Source organism: Coenobita brevimanus, chromosome 69 (genome assembly GCF_032717465.1).
Source record: "Coenobita brevimanus isolate Jiangsu-jjx chromosome 69, ASM3271746v2, whole genome shotgun sequence".
In the NCBI taxonomy this organism is placed as follows: Eukaryota; Metazoa; Arthropoda; class Malacostraca; order Decapoda; family Coenobitidae; genus Coenobita; species Coenobita brevimanus.
Window position 1 is genome coordinate 7,858,976 of NC_137022.1, and position 16,708 is coordinate 7,875,683.

General features: G+C 42.7%; 3 protein-coding genes across 3 annotated transcripts in view; 2 read left to right on the forward strand and 1 right to left on the reverse strand.

Moving 5' to 3' along the window:
• Positions 1–522: 522 nt before the first annotated feature.
• Positions 523–8,361, reverse strand: LOC145406125 (cytochrome P450 3A41-like). Its single transcript, XM_080277325.1, has 6 exons — positions 8,326–8,361; positions 7,179–7,854; positions 4,757–4,975; positions 4,060–4,120; positions 3,164–3,354; positions 523–692 (listed from the first exon to the last, which is right to left on the reverse strand). The coding sequence occupies exons 1-6, from the start codon at positions 8,359–8,361 to the stop codon at positions 523–525; spliced, it is 1,353 nt and encodes a 450-aa protein (XP_080133451.1).
• A 585-nt stretch (positions 8,362–8,946) lies between these two features.
• LOC145406126 (cytochrome P450 9e2-like) lies at positions 8,947–13,918 on the forward strand. The gene is made up of 4 exons (XM_080277326.1): positions 8,947–8,950; positions 9,510–9,665; positions 12,150–12,372; positions 13,714–13,918. The coding sequence occupies exons 1-4, from the start codon at positions 8,947–8,949 to the stop codon at positions 13,916–13,918; spliced, it is 588 nt and encodes a 195-aa protein (XP_080133452.1).
• A 2,358-nt stretch (positions 13,919–16,276) lies between these two features.
• Positions 16,277–16,708, forward strand: part of LOC145406127 (putative cytochrome P450 9f2) — a 9,315-nt gene continuing 8,883 nt past the window's right edge. Inside the window, exon 1 of the mRNA XM_080277327.1 lies at positions 16,277–16,420. Coding sequence (XP_080133453.1) covers positions 16,277–16,420 — 144 coding nt within the window. The remainder of the gene's footprint in view (positions 16,421–16,708) is intronic.

Sequence of the window (16,708 nt, forward strand, 5' to 3'; positions counted from 1 at the left end):
GGAGGAAGGTCATGGAAAATTGCAAGTTGGTGGAGAGTGGGGTTGTAGCGAGATATCTGGTCTCCCTGAGATTACTGTCCCCTGTGGAGGATGGGGGCGGATGAACTAGGGGAGGGATGGAGGGTGGGATGCTAAATTCGTCGTCTCGTGGTCAGTCTGGCTTCAGCTAATTTGACGTGGGAAGGTTGTCCATGATTTTTGTAAGGCTTTTTATTTCCATTTTCTTCCCATTGAGTGCTTTTATGTAGATAATATTGATCATAATTTGTATTATAAACACTTCTAAGTAGTTTTTAAGCTTACTCAGATCATTGAAATCGTAAAAGCTGATAATAGAAGGCCATCTGATCTGTGTGTGGAGTTTGGGATGGCGTGTGTGTGTGTGAAGATTGAGGTCGGCGTGAGGTTTTGGGTGTGGAATTTGTTTTTGATATATTTATGGATATTTTAGCGTTGATGTTTTTTATGGGTTTTTGGTATGATGGCTTTCCGGCCGTACTGGCATATCGCCCTATACGTGTCTCATTCGTGTTTGCGAGGCGTGAACAGGATGTAGACGCCATGCTTAGGTCTCAGCATGAAGGGTGAGCTTTCCATCTCGATGTCTTCGTGACCTGGCGGTATCCTGAGGTCAGCTGCCAGGATCAGCTTGGCCAGGGCAACCTTGGTTTCCAACAGGGCGAACCGCATGGCTGGAGAAGAAATATCGTGTAATTAACAACTGAAATGCGTCTGTAAAGGAACTTCAGAGGTTTGGATGATATCTGCTCCATTTCACTGGTCGAAGTCGATACTTCTCCTTCTATAGTGCCTTCTCTCTCCTTGCTTCCTGGACCCTATCTCTCCACGTCCTTATGTAGGAAGGAAGGTCATGATGGTTATAACAATAATAATAATAATAATAATAAAAATGATAATCTATCTATCTTTCTATAGCCCGACGCCCTAATCCCGCAAAGGGTGGCCACAGACAAAACGCCTCCAAGTCGCTCTGTCAACCACCATTTGACTACCCTCCCCCCAACTCACCCCCCCCTCCCTCATATACCTCTCAACTACATCCCTCCACCTCATCCTCGGTCTACCCCTCCCTCTCCCTCCCTCCACCTCACCTACATACACCCTCTTAGTCAGTCTTTCATTCTCCATTCTCTTCACATGTCCAAACCACCTCAGCGTATTTCTCCTAATCTTCTTAATCACATCCACATCCACCCCCAACGTTCCTTCACTTCTTCATTCGTCAACCTGTCCCTCCACGTCACTCCACATGCTCCTCTCAAGTAACTCATTTCCACTGCTCTCACTCCTGACTTGTTCCCCTCTTGCAAGGTCCACGCCTCGCTTCCATACGTCAGGGTAGGGATCACAATACTATCATGCAGTGACTTCTTAACTTCCATACTCACCTCCCTATTTTTCATCACTGCTTTCAGTGTACCAACAACCTACCTTCCCTGCTGTACCCTTTCACGCACTTCATCCCCCAAAGTTCCATCCTTACTCATCACACTACCCAAGTACTTGAATGCACTCACATTCTCCATATCCTCACCATCCAACCTCACTGCACACTCTGTGACTTCATTCCTCTCAAAAACCATAACTTTACTTTTGTTTACATTAACTTTCAGATTCCTCCTCCTACACACTGTCTCAAATTCATTCACCAAACCTTGCAACTCCCATTCATCTTCACTCAATAATACTGTATCATCAGCAAACAGCAACACCGGAAGCTTCCAAATCTCACCCTCAGTCATTAATAATAATAATAATAATAATAATATGCCGGTTATGTCAACAATGCAGTGTAAAGTAAAAAGGATATATGTACCAAACAAAACAATGGCAAGCTATAATAAGAAAACTAAATCGCCAAGGAAGATGTGTTAGGGAATCTTTGCTGAGGAGAAGACGGAGGTGGATATCTTGAACATATTTACGATTCCTTTTCCTTCTTTCAAAACAGCTCAAGAACATTTTTTTTTTAATGGTATATACACAATTTTTACCTCAACATATGAGACACCAGACCATTCTCCATTCTCCCTTGCATCATTATAGTGTGTTCTTGGCTTGGGGTGAAATCTGATGTTAAAAGACTGTTTTCATTTGTGTTGTTCTCGTGTTGTCTATTTGTGTATTTATCCGTTAGTCAGTCAGTCAATAAGTCAGTCAGTCAGTCAGTCAGTTAGTCAGTCAGTCAGTCAGTCAGTCAGTCAGTCAGTCAGTCAATCAGTCAGACAATCTCGTCCTCCACGTGAAAACAAATTACAGATGAGATACATACTTGCTCGTAAGTTTCCTATAATCCTTTCGCATAAACTTGACCCAGATTTTTGTCCATTTGCTGGTTTTCTGGCCTTTGGTTCCTTCATTTTTCATGTAAAAAAAAAAAAGCATTCTTGATATAGCACTTCAGCCGGTATCCCTGTCTGGTGAGAAGGCTCCCTAACCCCTCTTCCTTAGCGATTTATTTTCCAAACTCCTCATTAATATCAGGTCGGCTGCTTCTTATGTCTTTTCAATATCGACATACATTGCATGAATAACACAAAAGAATACAGTAACGGAGCAGAATCAGAAATAAATCGGTAAGGAAAAGGTGGTAGTAAGCTCCCTAACCTTACTAGAACACCGCCCTTCCTCGTGATTAATATAAGACTCTAGGTGTGAGCTGGATGGAGGGCAGCGAAATGGCGGGTGACAGGGCGACATGGAGGCGATTTGTTTGTGGCCACCCTTTCGAGATGAAGGCGTCTGGCAAGATATATATATATATATATATATATATATATATATATATATATATATATATATATATATATATATGTATATATATATATATATATATATATATATATATATATATATATTGAATAGTTGACAAAATTCAATATTCAAGATTGAGAGATTGCAATTTTAAGACAAGTTTGAGTGAAAAGAGTAGTGTTGGGGCTAAGTTAGAGTAAAAAGGACACAGGGAAGCCATGTCCGTGTCCCCATGTCTCATTTAGACCCCATGACCTATTCTGACTCCATGTCCTATTCTGATCCCATGTCCTGTTCTGACCCCATGTCCTATTCTGTCCCTATTTCCTATTCTGATCCCATGTCCTATTTTGATCTCATGTCCTATTCTGACCCCACATGACCTCACCTAAACAGTTCCTGGGTCCCATTCCAAAGGGCATGTGGGTGAAACTCTTGATGTTGACCTTGTTCTCGGGCAGGAAGCGGTCAGGCCGGAATTGCTCAGGGTCGGGCCAGTAGCGGGGGTCGTGGTGAAGACTCCACACAGGGATCTCTAGCAGGTTCCCCTCCTTCAGGTGCAGATTAGTTCCAGGGATGCTGGAGGAAAGGTGAGTGTATATGTCTTGAATACACCTGTGAATGTCCTTGGGATTTAATTAGTTATCCATAAGTCTGCCTATCAGTCTATCTTTCCGTCTTTCTACTCGCCTACATGTGTATCTACCATCTATCTATGTCTACTACTACTACTACTACTGTTACTACTACTACTGTTACTACTACTACTACTACTATTACTACTACTACTACTACTACTATTACAGCGGCACACCATGATTTTACATATATCCCATTGGATTCCAGGGGTGGTGGGCGAGGCATTGCACTGGGGGGGTACTATGCGTGCCGCCCTCCGCCTATCGGCTCATAGTCGCGAAGCTCATAGGTCCTTACCCGGGGGTTCCCTACTTTATAAAGACTCGAAAAATCCCAGTTCTGTCCAATACTCTGGACACTGGGCTCCAATGGGATATATAGTTCTTACGTGTTCATCATTATGTTTTCCTCAGGTGTTCATCAAGTGTTCATCTTCATCTATTCATCTCTAAGTGGTCTTACTTGTTCATTTTTAAGTGTTCACTGTTCCGTGTACTTTCCGTGCTCCTATTTGCGTGTTCATATTATTTATTTATTTCACGCTTTGTTTCAAAATGGTCTTCTTTTCTCATCACACACACTTCAATATCTACACCTCTTGTTCACCATCTACGTCTCTTGTTCATCATGTACACCTGTCTTCACCTGTAATCCTTGGTACACATCCGGTCCACAAACAGCGCTGGCGGGTATATCCTCAGGGACTCTAAAAAGGGAAGAGAGAAACCAATGTAAACTGCCATGACTGCCTTGGTATACTCTTTATCTGTCTATCTGTCTATCTATTTGTCTATCTATCTTTGCAGTCAACAGCTCAGCTCCAGTAATATCTATACTCCCTGGGATTTTGGTTTAGATAATGCTGAATGTCTCTTTCGCCAATCAGATCAGACATTGCCCTTTCAGTCGAGACAGGCGTAAATTTGAAACACACGGTTTCACTCTTCATTCAACTACTCCTATTGGAAAGACGCCCAGAATTACATGGAATTAATCTGGACTCACATAACCTCTCCTGGGCCTAGGAGTTACGTCAAAAGCATCTTGTAAACTCGACATCTTGAAGGCATCAACACACACACACACACTTCTTTCAGCTGATTTGCAAGAGGGAGATGTGCATTAACTCGATCCAACCCTGTCTGAGATAGGGTAAAGCGAGATAATGATTCACATGTTGATGGGATAGCGGAAGATGAAACAATATGACAATCTGAATGTCAAGGGGTCGAGAAAATGCAACACAAATTTAATATATGACAGAATGTACCACAAATTTAATACAGGAGGAAATACAGCACAAATTTAATACAGAAGACAATACATCATATTTAATACACACCCATTACGCAGGCATCCAGGAACTTGGCCTCCATGACCCCCTGGTAGGTCAGCTTCCCCTCCTCCTTCACCAGTTCCTCAAGTTCCTGACGAAGGCGCTGCTGGGGCTCTGGGTTCTTGGCAAGCAGGTGTGAGGAGAAGGCCACAGAGGAGGCGATGGTGTCGTAGCCAGCCATCAGGAACAGGATGCACTGCGCCACCATCACTTTGTCGGTGAGGACTGGCAGTGGACGAGACCAAAATATAAACCAATTTTGAATGAATTTCTTTCTATAGTCTTGGAATCAATCAAGGGGGATGAAATTAAGCACGACATTATTTCGAAATCTTGCTAAAATTTATCCCCAAACTGACTTTAAGATTATCCTAAGATCAAAATAGTTTAACTGGTATTTTTTCTGGTGTATCTGTGAGCCCAAAGGTATTATTTTCAAGATATGGACGACCTTGTCTTAATTCCTGCAGCATGAGATGGAAGGTGCCTGAGGGTAAGGTATACATGCTTTCTCATTATGCTGTTGTACTTCCTCACAATATCGTAATTCTTCCCATCCATCTCCTGCTTTCACGTTCCTGCCTCAGTCCCATCTCCTGCTGCGTCCACTGAACCATACGTAAAACAGTTCACTTCTCCATCTTCCCCATCACTGCTTACTCAGGATCGTTTTGCTCTCTCTCTCTCTCTCTCTCTCTCTCTCTCTTTATTTTCTCACATTTACTCTTCATTTTCTCCTATCACAAACTCTTCCATACTCACACACTCTCTGCTAACTGTTACCTTCTGCAGATAACACCTGGTTAAATTACAGTCTTCCCCTCTCTCTGGTTTTCATAGCTTTCCCACCTACCAATACACTTACACCCGCCTCTCACACTTACACCCGCCTCTCACACTTACACCCGCCTCTCACACTTACCCCCTCCTCTCACATTTACACCCGCCACTCTCAGCCCCAGACGCATGAACAGACTAATTACCTGTTGAGATATCTAAGTGAACTTAATTCTGCCCTAGATGGACTTAGGTGGATATGAACTGACGAAATTGACCCCCGATTACCTTAAATGAACCTAAAATTGCTGAAGCGAACTTGATAAGAACTTATATGAATCTAATATTGCTGAAGTGAACGTGATTAGAATCTTTTACATCAAGTGTATCTCAGATAGTCCCAAACAAACCTGTATGGGCGTATACAGATATAACAGTACCTGACCTCACATGACCACACACACACGACCTGACATTGATCTGGCTCAGTATGAACTGATGTCAAGTGAGACTTGCAGGCATCATTTGGGCTAAATTTCTGTGTAATTAAGTATTTTATCACACACGAGTAACTGATTATTTTGATTGCTGTATTTCTTGTGGTGACGCTGGCTGATGGTGCCTGAGGCTGTCCTGACTAATTAAAAAAAATTTGTTGAATGTGACTTAAATCAGCATTTGGGAACACCTCTAAGAACTTTCTAAGATTTACCATTGCTTTAAGCACTTAAGAAGACGGAGATGAAGGAAATGCAGTTGTCTTCCATAAGGTGACAGACAAGATGGACAATATTGACACTGGAAGGCAATTACGGACCTAATCTGAAGCTTCTTATTAACAGCTGATGTATTTTGTTCCCCAGGGTGGAAAATTTACATTTAAAAATCCCTTTCCACTTTCATTTTGTGGTGGAATATTTGGTATGGTAAAAGGCCATGTGGGGAAGATGGAGAGCTAGGGACTAATGAGGGGAATGTGTGTGAGTGAGGTGGACGGGGGGAGAGGGAGGGGCGGCCGAGAATGAGATGCTGGGATGGAGTGGAGAGGTATATGAGAGTGTGGGGTGCGAGCTGGGGGGAGGGCAGCGAAATGGCAGGGGAAGGGGCGACCTGGAGGCGATTTGTTAGTGGCTACCCCTTACGGGATTAAGGCGTCTGGCAATAGCTAGATAGATAGAAAATAGAGAGGTGTTCATATTGGACATGATGTAAGAGAGAGAGAGAGAGAGAGAGAGAGAGAACCGTCAACGATTTTGGGAAAGATAAAGGTGTGCAAAAACTTGGGAATTCAGAGTTTGTCTTGGGCGAGTTAGTGTGAACAAGAAAGCGTAATGACTATTGGCAACTGAAGGGCCAATAACAAAGTTATTCAGATTTATCAAGTCCCAGTGTTCCCCAGACATCGAAACGCAGTCGTCAGATTTACCATCCAGGTTCTTATGTGGTCCCTACTTCAGCTCAAAGTAGGAATAGGACAGGATAAAATAGACCTTGCCGAAATATCACAAATTTGGCCCGGTAATCAAACCTGGGGCATCACTTTCATGGTCCTAGTGCACTCCCAATTACATCACTTGCACCGCAGATGAAACTTTTACAGATATGGTATAGCAAAGAGATAGTGTAGTAATAAAAGGCAAAGATCAATCACCATGCTTAGCGCGGGTGTCAGAGTCTTCAACCCGTGCCTCAAGTAAAAAGTCAAGGAAGTCCCCCCTCTTTTCGCCGGCTTGTCGGGTCCTGATGATCTCCTCTGCTACACTTCGGAAGAACCCCACCTCCTCTAAGTCTTCCTTCAGGCCCAAAGCATTGAACAGACGTGGCCAGTTCCTCATCACAAGAAACCTCCATACCAATAGTGACGTTGCAGCCAAAAAAGATTCTGCTTTTTGGATGAAAAGAGGGTTTTCCTGTGTGAGAGAGTTACACTCGATGCCAAAGGAACAAGATGCGATAGTGTCCATGCTGAACCGTCCAGCTTTGTCCTTCACGTTAACAGACGGATTCTTTTCTGCATCTTTAAGGCAGGAAGATACAAATGTGTCAGCAATATCAAACACACGCGGGAACATCCTTCGAATCTTCCCGGTGGAGAATGTCGGGGACAGGACACCACGCAAGTCCTTCCATTCCTGATCCCTCTTACTTCCCAGCATGTCACTCATGTAGCTGTCGGGTTGGTTTGCACGAAAGGCCCCCCTGTTCACGAAGTGATCAAAGTCCTTTACGAATATGTTCTTGATTATGTCTGGATCACACACCATCAGCACGGGACTGAAGCCATCATACAGGCCAAAGCAGGGACTGTTCTTGTAGGTGTGGTACATCTGAAATGAAGAGAAATAAAATAAGTTCAGCCCCTGGAAAGTATGATTAAGCTCACAAAAGTATTTATATAACATACCATACACCAGAAGCTTCCCTGGTATCAGAAAAAAAAATCTTGATCAGTCTCTGGACATAAGCAACTGTGATTAGTAACTTCTTTCTTAGTTAAAACAATCCCCTGTAACTTGTCACTTTTAAATACAGTTTCTTAACACAGGCATCATAAAACATGCATTTTGTAATAGGACGATAGAACGAAGGACATGACAGAACTGAGATGCTGTCACTGAAAGCAGGCAGGATACAGAAGAGATATTAAGGAATGAGGTAACCATAAATCAGAGCTGGGCACCTCCGCAATGACTTCTGCAATCCACGATTTCCGCAATAGCGGACCGCATGATTTCAGTTGTGGAACTTCGATTGCGGCAAACTCGTCCAAAATTTGCGGTATTGCATTGCAGAAATACTTCCACTACTTCAATCCAGTGCGCAACCTCCCACATGGCGGTCGATGTTGGTTAATACAGGCAACAGCATGATTCATGAATATCAAGCTTGAACAGGATTCCTGGCCAGCAGCGGAGACGGGCTAGGCCTCACTGCATCAGTTAGCAGTAGGGATGGGCAATTCCAGGAAAAATTATTCGATACAAAAAGATACGATATACTATAAGCCAGTGTGGTAGTAAATTTTATGGCATGTATAGCTAACTATGCACAATGGTTCCACAGTTTGACAGATGATGATCTTATGGGCTAATGTAATGGTGATCACTGAAAATACTTTTTTTTTTTTTTTAATGATCGTACTAAGTTATTATTTGAAAGAGTAAGCTCATTTCTATGAGTTATCTATTTAAATTCCATGGATTGAATTCTGTTGCTGGTCAGATGATTTTCCCGAGTGGCACAAAGGCTATTTCTCTTCATTATATCATTATTTTTTTTTTAATAAAGGATATTATTATAATATTAGTAGAGATTTTCACGGTATGCCCAAACTCTGTTACAAAATAAATAGTGATGGATATACACCTGAGTATACGTCAGTATCTTACAAAATTTCGGTTCTAATGAAGATAGTTGTAATGGGTAAGTTTTCAGTAAATACACTAAAGTATTTGTGACAATTTAAAAATATAAATGTCATAAGTAGGTTTTGGAAGGAGGTAAAGAAAGTAAGGCAGTGTGAAAGGGGAAATAGTAGGGGAGTGAAAGATAGGAATAATTGATTGTTGGTGGAGAACAGAGAGAAACTGAGGAGATGGAAGGAGCACTTTGAGGATTTGTTGAATGTAGAGAGTGAGAGCAGTGTGAGTATAAGTAGTATGTTATATAAATACTTTTGTGAGCTTAAGTAACCATCATACTTTACAGGGGCTGAAACTATTTTATTTTCTTCGTTTCAGATGTACCACACCTACAAGAACAGTCCCTGCTTTGGCCTGTATGATGGCTTCAGTCCCGTGCTGATGGTGTGTGATCCGGACATACTCAAGAACATATTCGTAAAGGACTTTGATCATTTCGTGAACAGGGGGCCCTTCGTGCGAACCAACCCGACAGCTACATGAGTGACATGCTGGGAAGTAAGATGGGTCAGGAGTGGAAAGGACTTGCGTGCTGTCCTGTCCCCAACATTCTCCACCAGGAAGATTCGAAGGATGTTCCCATGTGTTTGATATTGCTGACACATTTGTATCTTCCTGCCTTAATGATGCAGAAAAGAATCCGTCTGTTAACGTGAAGGACAAAGCTGGACGGTTCAGCATGGACACTATCGCATCTTGTGCTTTTGGCATCGAGTGTAACTCTCTCACACAGGAAAACCCTCTTTTCGTCCAAAAAGCAGAACTCTTTTTGCTGCATCGTCACTATTGGTATGGAGGCTTCTTGTGATGAGGAACTGGCCACGACTGTTCAATGCTTTGGGCCTGAAGGAGGACCCAAAGGAGGTGGAGTTCTTCCGAAGTGTAGCAGAGGAGATCATCAGGCCCGCCAAACCGGCGAAAAGAGGGGGGACTTCTTGACCTTTTACTGGAGGCACGGGTTGAAGACTCTGACACCACCACTGCCTCCGTTAAGCATGGTGATTGACCTTTGCCTTTTATTACATACACTATCTCTTCATAGGTCTTTTTGCTATACCATATCTGTAAAAGTTTCATCTGCAGTGCAAGTGATGTAATTAGGAGTACACTAGGACCATGAAAGTGATGCCCCAGGTGTGATTTCCGGGCCAATTCTGTGATCTTTGGGCAAGGCTATTTTATCCTGTCCTATTCCTACTTAGAGCTGATAGGGACCACATAGGGACCTGGATGGTAAATTTCATGACTCCATTTCGATGTCTAGGGAAAACTGAGACTTGATAAACCTGAATGACTGTCTTATTGGCTCTTCAGTTGCCAATAGTCATTACACTTTCTTGTTCACACTCACTCGCCCAAGACAAACTCTGAATTCCCAAGTTTTTGCACACCTTTATCTTTCCCAAAATCGTTAATGGTTCTCTCTCTCTCTCTCTCTCTCTCTCTCATCATGTCTCACATCATGGCCATTTTCTATTTTCTTTCTATCTAGTAATTGCCAGACGCCTTAATCCCGTAAGGGGTAGCCACTAACAAATCGCCTCCATGTCGCCCTTTCCCCGGCCGTGTCGCTGCCCTCCCCCAGCTTGCACCCCCCACTCTCATATACCTCTCCACTCCATCCCTCCATCTCATCCTCGGCCGCCGCCTCCCTTTCCCTTCGTCCACCTCACTCGCACACACTCTCCTCATTAGTCCTTTCGCTCTCCATCCTCCCCACATGGCCTTTTACCATACCAAATATTCCAGCACAAAATGACTGTGGAAAGGGATTTTTAATGGTTAATTTTCCACCCTGGGGAACAAAATACATCAGCTGTTAATAAGAAGCTTCAGATTAGGTCCTTAATTGCATTCCAGTGGCAATATTGTCCATCTTGTCTGTCACCTTATGGAAGACAACTGCATTTCCTTCATCTCTGTTTTCTTAAGTGCTTAGAGCAATGGTAAATCTTAGAAAGTTCTTAGAGGTGTTACGAAGTGCTGATTTAAGCCACATTCGTCAACAAAATACTTTTAATTAGTCAGGACAGCCTCAGGCACCAGCAGCCAGCATCACCACCAGATATACAGCAATCAAAATAATCAGTTACTCGTGTGTGATAAGTACCTAATTACACAGAAATTTAGCCCAAATGATCCCTGCAGTCACACTTGACATCAGTTCATACTGAGCCAGGTTAATGTCAGGTCGTGTGTGTGTGGTCATGTAAGGTCAGGTACTGTTATATCTGTTTACGCCCATGCAGGTTGGTTTGGGACTCTCTGAGACACACTTGATGTGAAAGGTTCTAATCACGTTCACTTCAGCAATTTTAGGTTCATACAAGTTCTTATCAAGTACGCTTCAGCAATTTTAGGTTCATTTAAGGTAATCTGGGATCAATTTCGTCAGTTCATATCCACCTAAGTCCATCTAGGGCATATTAGGTTCACTTAAATATCTCAACAGGTATTCAGCCTGTTCATGCATCTGGGGGTGAGAGTGGCGGGTGTAAGTGTGAGAGAAGGGTGTAAGTGTGAGAGGAGGGTGTAAGTGTGAGAGGAGGGTGTAAGTGCGAGAGGCGGGTGTAGGTGTTTTGGTAGGTGGGAAAGCTATGTAAACCAGAGTGGAAGACTGGAATTAAACCAGGTGTTGTTTGCATAAGGTAACAGTTAGCAGAGAGTGTGTGAGTATGGAAGAGTTTGTGATAGGAGACAATGAAGAGTAAATGTGAGAAAATCGAGAGAGAGAGAGAGAGAGAGAGAGAGAGAGTCGATCCTGAGTAAGCACTGATGGGGAAGATGGAGAAGTGAACTGTTTTACGTATGGTTGAGTGGACGCAAAGGGAGATGGGACTGAGGCAGGAACGTGAAAGCATTAGATGAATGGGAAGAATTACGATATTGTGAGGAAGTAGAACAGCGTAATGAGAAAGTATGTATACCTTACCCTCAGACACCTTCCATCTTATGCTGCAGGAATTAAGACAGGGTCGTTCATAGCTTGGAAATAATACCTTTGGGCTCACAGATATACCAGAAAAAATACCAGTTAAACTATTTTGATCTTAGGATAAACTCGATGTCAGTTTGGGGATAAATTTTAGCAAGATTTGTAAATAATGTCGTGCTAAATTTCATCCCCCTTGATTGATTCGAAGACTATATAAAGAAAGTCATTCAAAATTGGTTAAAATTTTTGTCTCGTCCACCACCAGTCCTCGCCGACAAAGTGATGGTGGCGCAGTGCATCCTGTTCCTGATGGCTGACTACGACACCACCGCCTCCGCTGTGGCCTTCTCCTCACACCTGCTTGCCAAGAACCCAGAGCCCCAGCAGCGCCTTCGTCAGGAACTTGAGGAACTGGTGAAGGAGGAGGGGGAGCTGACCTACCAGGGGGTCATGGAGGCCAAGTTCCTGGATGCCTGTGTTACGGTTGTGTATTAAATATGATGTATTGTCTTGTGTATTAAATTTGTGCTGCATTTCTTCGTGTATTAAAGTTGTGGTGCATTCTCTCATATATTAAATTTGTGCTGCTATTTCTCGACCCCTTGACATTCAGATTGTCATATTGTTTCATCTTCCGCTATCCCATCAACATGTGAATCATTATCTCGCTTTACCCCATCTCAGACAGGGTTGGATCGAGTTAAAGCACATCTCCCTCATGCAAATCAACTGAAAGAAGTGTGTGTGTGTGTGTTGGTGCCTTCAAGATATCGAGTTTACAACATGCCTTTGACGTAATTCCTAGGCCCAGGAGAGGTTATGTGTGTGTCCAAATTCAGTCCTTATAATTCTGGGCGTCTGTCCAATGGGAGTAGTTGAATGAAGAGTGAAATCGCGTGATTCAAATTTACGCCTGTCTCGAGTGAAGAGGGCAATGTCTGATTTGATTGGCGAAAGAGTCATTCAGTTTTATCTAAACCAAAATCCCAGAGAATATAGATATTACTGGAGCTGAGCTGTTGACTGCTAAGATAGATAGACAAATAGATAGACAGATAGACAGATAAAGAGTATACCAAGGCAGTCATGGTAGTTTACATTGGTTTCTCTCTTCCCTTTTTAGAGTCCCTGAGGATATACCCGCCAGCGCTGTTTGTGGACCGGATGTGTACCAAGGATTACAGGTGAAGACAGGTGTACATGATGAACAAGCGATGTAGATGGTGAACAAGAGGTGTAGATATTGAAGTGTGCGGGATGAGAAAAGAAAACCGTTTTAAAAAGAAGGTGTGCAAGAAATAAATAATATGAACACGCAAATAGGAGCACGCAAAGTACACGGAACAGTGAACACTTAAAAATGAACACGTAAAACCACTTAGAGATGAATAGATGAAGATGAACACTTGATGAATAGCCTACATGAGGAAAACTTAATAATGAACACGTAAGAACTATATATATGTAAAAACTGGGAGTTCGAGTTCATAGTGAACCCCAGTAATGAGCTATAGATGCGACTATGAGCCAGAGAAGGCATGGAGAGGTGGCACCATGGATGCAACTTCACCTTAGCATTTGGAAAATGGGATATATGTAAAAAATCATGGTGTGCAACATTCCTGTAATAGCTTGCAGGTAGTAGTAGTAGTACTAGTAGTAGTAGTAGTAGTAGTAGCAGACAGACATAGATAGACAGATGGTAGATACACATGTAGGCGAGTAGAAAAACGGAAATATAGACTGATAGGCAGACTTATATATAACTAATTAAATCCCAAAGACAGTCACAGGTGTATTCAAGACATTTACACTCACCTTTCCTCCAGCATCCCCGGAACTAATCTGCACCTGAAGGAGGGGGATCTGCTGGAGTTCCCTGTGTGGAGTCTTCACCACGACCCCAGCTACTGGTCCGACCCGGAGCAGTTCCGGCCTGACCGCTTCCTGCCCGAGAACAAGGTCAACATCAAGAGTTTCACCCACATGCCCTCTGGAATGGGACCCCGGAACAGTTTAGGGGAGGTCATATAGGGTAAGAATAGGACATAGGATCAGAATAGGACATGGGATCAGAATAGGACATAGGGACAGAATAGAACATGGGGTCAGGATAGGACATGGGGTCAGAATAAGACATGGGGTCAGAATAGGACATGGAGTCAGAATAGGACATGGGGTTAGAATGAGACATGGAGTCAGAATAGGACATGGTTTCAGAATAGGACATGGGTCAGAATGAGACATGGGACACAGACATGGCATCTCTGTGTCCTTTTTAATCTAACACTCGAACTTGACTTGAAATTACCATCTCTCTATGTTGAATATTGAATTTTGGCAAGATATTCAATTTACATATCCATCTATTGCCAGACAGCTTAATCCCGTAAGGGGTGGCCTCAAACAAATCGCCTCCATGTCGCTCTGTCACCCGCCATTTCGCTGCCCTCCACCCAGCTCACACCTAGAGTCTTATATTAATCACGAGGAAGGGCGGTGTTCTAGTATGGTTAGGGAGCTGACTAACACCTCTTCCTTACCGATTTATTTATTATTCAAATCCGTTACTTTATTCCTGTGTGTTATTCAGGAAGCTTACTAACATCTTTTCCTTACCGATTTATTTCTGATTCTGCTCCGTTACTATATTCTTTTGTGTTATTCATGCAATCTATGTGGATATTGAAATGACATAAGAAGCAGCCCACCGGATATTAATGAGGAGTTTGGAAAATAAATCGCTAAGGAAGAGGGGTTAGGGAGCCTCCTCACCAGACAGGAATACCGGCCGAAGTGCTGTATCAAGAATGTTTTTCTTTTTTAATGAAAAAAGAAGGAACCAAAGGCCAGAAAACCATCAAAAGGACAAAAATCTGGGCCACGTTAATGTGAAAGTATTATAGGAAACTTACGAGCAAGTATGTATTGTATCTGTAATTTGTTTTCACGTAAAGGACAAGATTGACTGACTGACTGACTGACTGACTGGCTGACTGACTGATTGACTGACTGGTTGACTGACTGACTGATTGACAGACTGATTGACTGAATGATTGACTAACTGACTGACTGACTGACTAACTTGATTGACTGACTGACTGACTGACTGACTGATTGACTGACTGACTGACTGATTGACTGACTGACTGACTGATTGACTGACTGATTGACTGAATGATTGACTAACTGACTGACTGACTGGCGGATGGATAAACAAATAGTTAACACCAGACAACACAAATCAAAACAATCTTTTAACATCAAATTTCACCCCAAGCCAAGAACACACTATAATGATGCAAGGAAGAATGGAGAAAGGTCTGGTGTCTCATATGTTGATCGTTTCGTTTCGTTTTTAAAGGCTCCACCATGCTTGCATGTGTCGGCCTTGGTCACCTAATGGCGGCTTTCCACGCTGCACGATCCATTGCATTGCAGCCTCCCTGTTCAGTCCCTTAACCCTGAGGTCACACTTAATGATCTCGTCCCATGTCTTTCTCGGTCTACCCCTCATAATCCCACCCCCAATATTAACACATCTCACATTCCTCACCCAATTATCATCCCCCATCCTCTCCACATTTCCAAACCATCTCAATCTACCTCTCCTCATTACAACACCAATACACTCCAGTCCCATCTTCCCTCTCAACTCTTCCATCGTAAACCCGGCCCCTCCAGGCCTTGGATGCAGGGACGCACTGCACATCCACCTAATCATTGTCATTTCTGTACGTCTGAGCCGGCGAATATCTTCCTTCTTCACTGCCCAGGTCTCACTACCATACAGCATTACACTCCTAACACATGCTTAGCACGTAGGGAGAGTCCTCTCAATGTCAGGAGAGGCAAGAGCTCCCTGAACTTCTTCATATGTCTCATATGTTGATGTACATTTTATGTATATACAATTTAAGAAAAAAAATGTTCTTGAGCTGTTCTGAAAGAAGGAAAAGGAAACGTAAATATGCTCAAGATTTCCACCTCCGTCTTCTCTTCAACTAAGACTCCCTAACACATCTTCACCGGCGATTTAGTTTTCTTATTACAGCTTGCCATTGTTTTGTTTGATACATATATCCTTATTACTTTACACTGCATTGTTGACATAAGCGGCATATTATGATTATTATTATCATTATTATTATTATTATTGTTATTATTATTATTATTATTATTATTATTATTATTAATAGTATAACCATCATGAACTTCTTTTCTACATAAGGAAGGGGCGAGGTAGGGTCTCGAGAGCAAGGAGAGAGAAGGCACTATAGAAGGAAAAGTATCGACTTAGACCAGTGAAATGAAGCAGACGTCATCCAAGCCTCTGAAGTTCCTTTACAGACGCATTTCAGTTGTTAATTACACGATATTTCTTCTCCAGCCATGCGGTTCGCCCTGTTGGAGACCAAGGTTGCCCTGGCCAAGCTGATCCTGGCAGCTGACCTCAGGATACCGCCAGGTCACGAATCCATCAATATGGAAAGCTCACCCTTCCTGCTGAGGCCCAAGTATGGCGTCTACATCCTGGTCACGCCTCGCAAACACGAATGAGACATGTATAGGACGATATGCCAATACGGCCGGGAAGCCATCATACCAAAAACCCATAAAAAAACATCAACACTAAAATATCCATAAATATATCAAAATCAAATTCCACACCCAAAACCTCACGCCGACCTCAATCTTCACACACACAGACGCCACCCCAAACTCCACACACAGATCAGTTGCCCTTCTATTGTCAGCTATTACGATTTCAATGATCGGAGTAAGATTTTAAAATCCTTAGAAGTTTTTACAATACAAATTATG

What these genes read in the sequence shown, in the direction of transcription:
- LOC145406125 (XM_080277325.1), bottom strand. Translation starts at nt 8,361, where the DNA reads ATGTGGGAGGTTGCGCACTGGATTGAAGTAGTGGAA. An exon ending in ACTGGATTGAAGTAGTGGAA is followed by an intron (nt 7,855 to 8,325) that starts GTATTTCTGCAA and finishes TCTTCATTTCAG; the next exon opens with ATGTACCACACCTACAAGAA. An exon ending in GGGACCCAGGAACTGTTTAG is followed by an intron (nt 693 to 3,163) that starts GTGAGGTCATGT and finishes TTTCTTCTCCAG; the next exon opens with CCATGCGGTTCGCCCTGTTG.
- LOC145406126 (XM_080277326.1), top strand. An exon ending in TTGTGCTTTTGGCATCGAGT is followed by an intron (nt 9,666 to 12,149) that starts GTAACTCTCTCA and finishes GTCCACCACCAG; the next exon opens with TCCTCGCCGACAAAGTGATG. An exon ending in GATGCCTGTGTTACGGTTGT is followed by an intron (nt 12,373 to 13,713) that starts GTATTAAATATG and finishes CCTTTCCTCCAG; the next exon opens with CATCCCCGGAACTAATCTGC.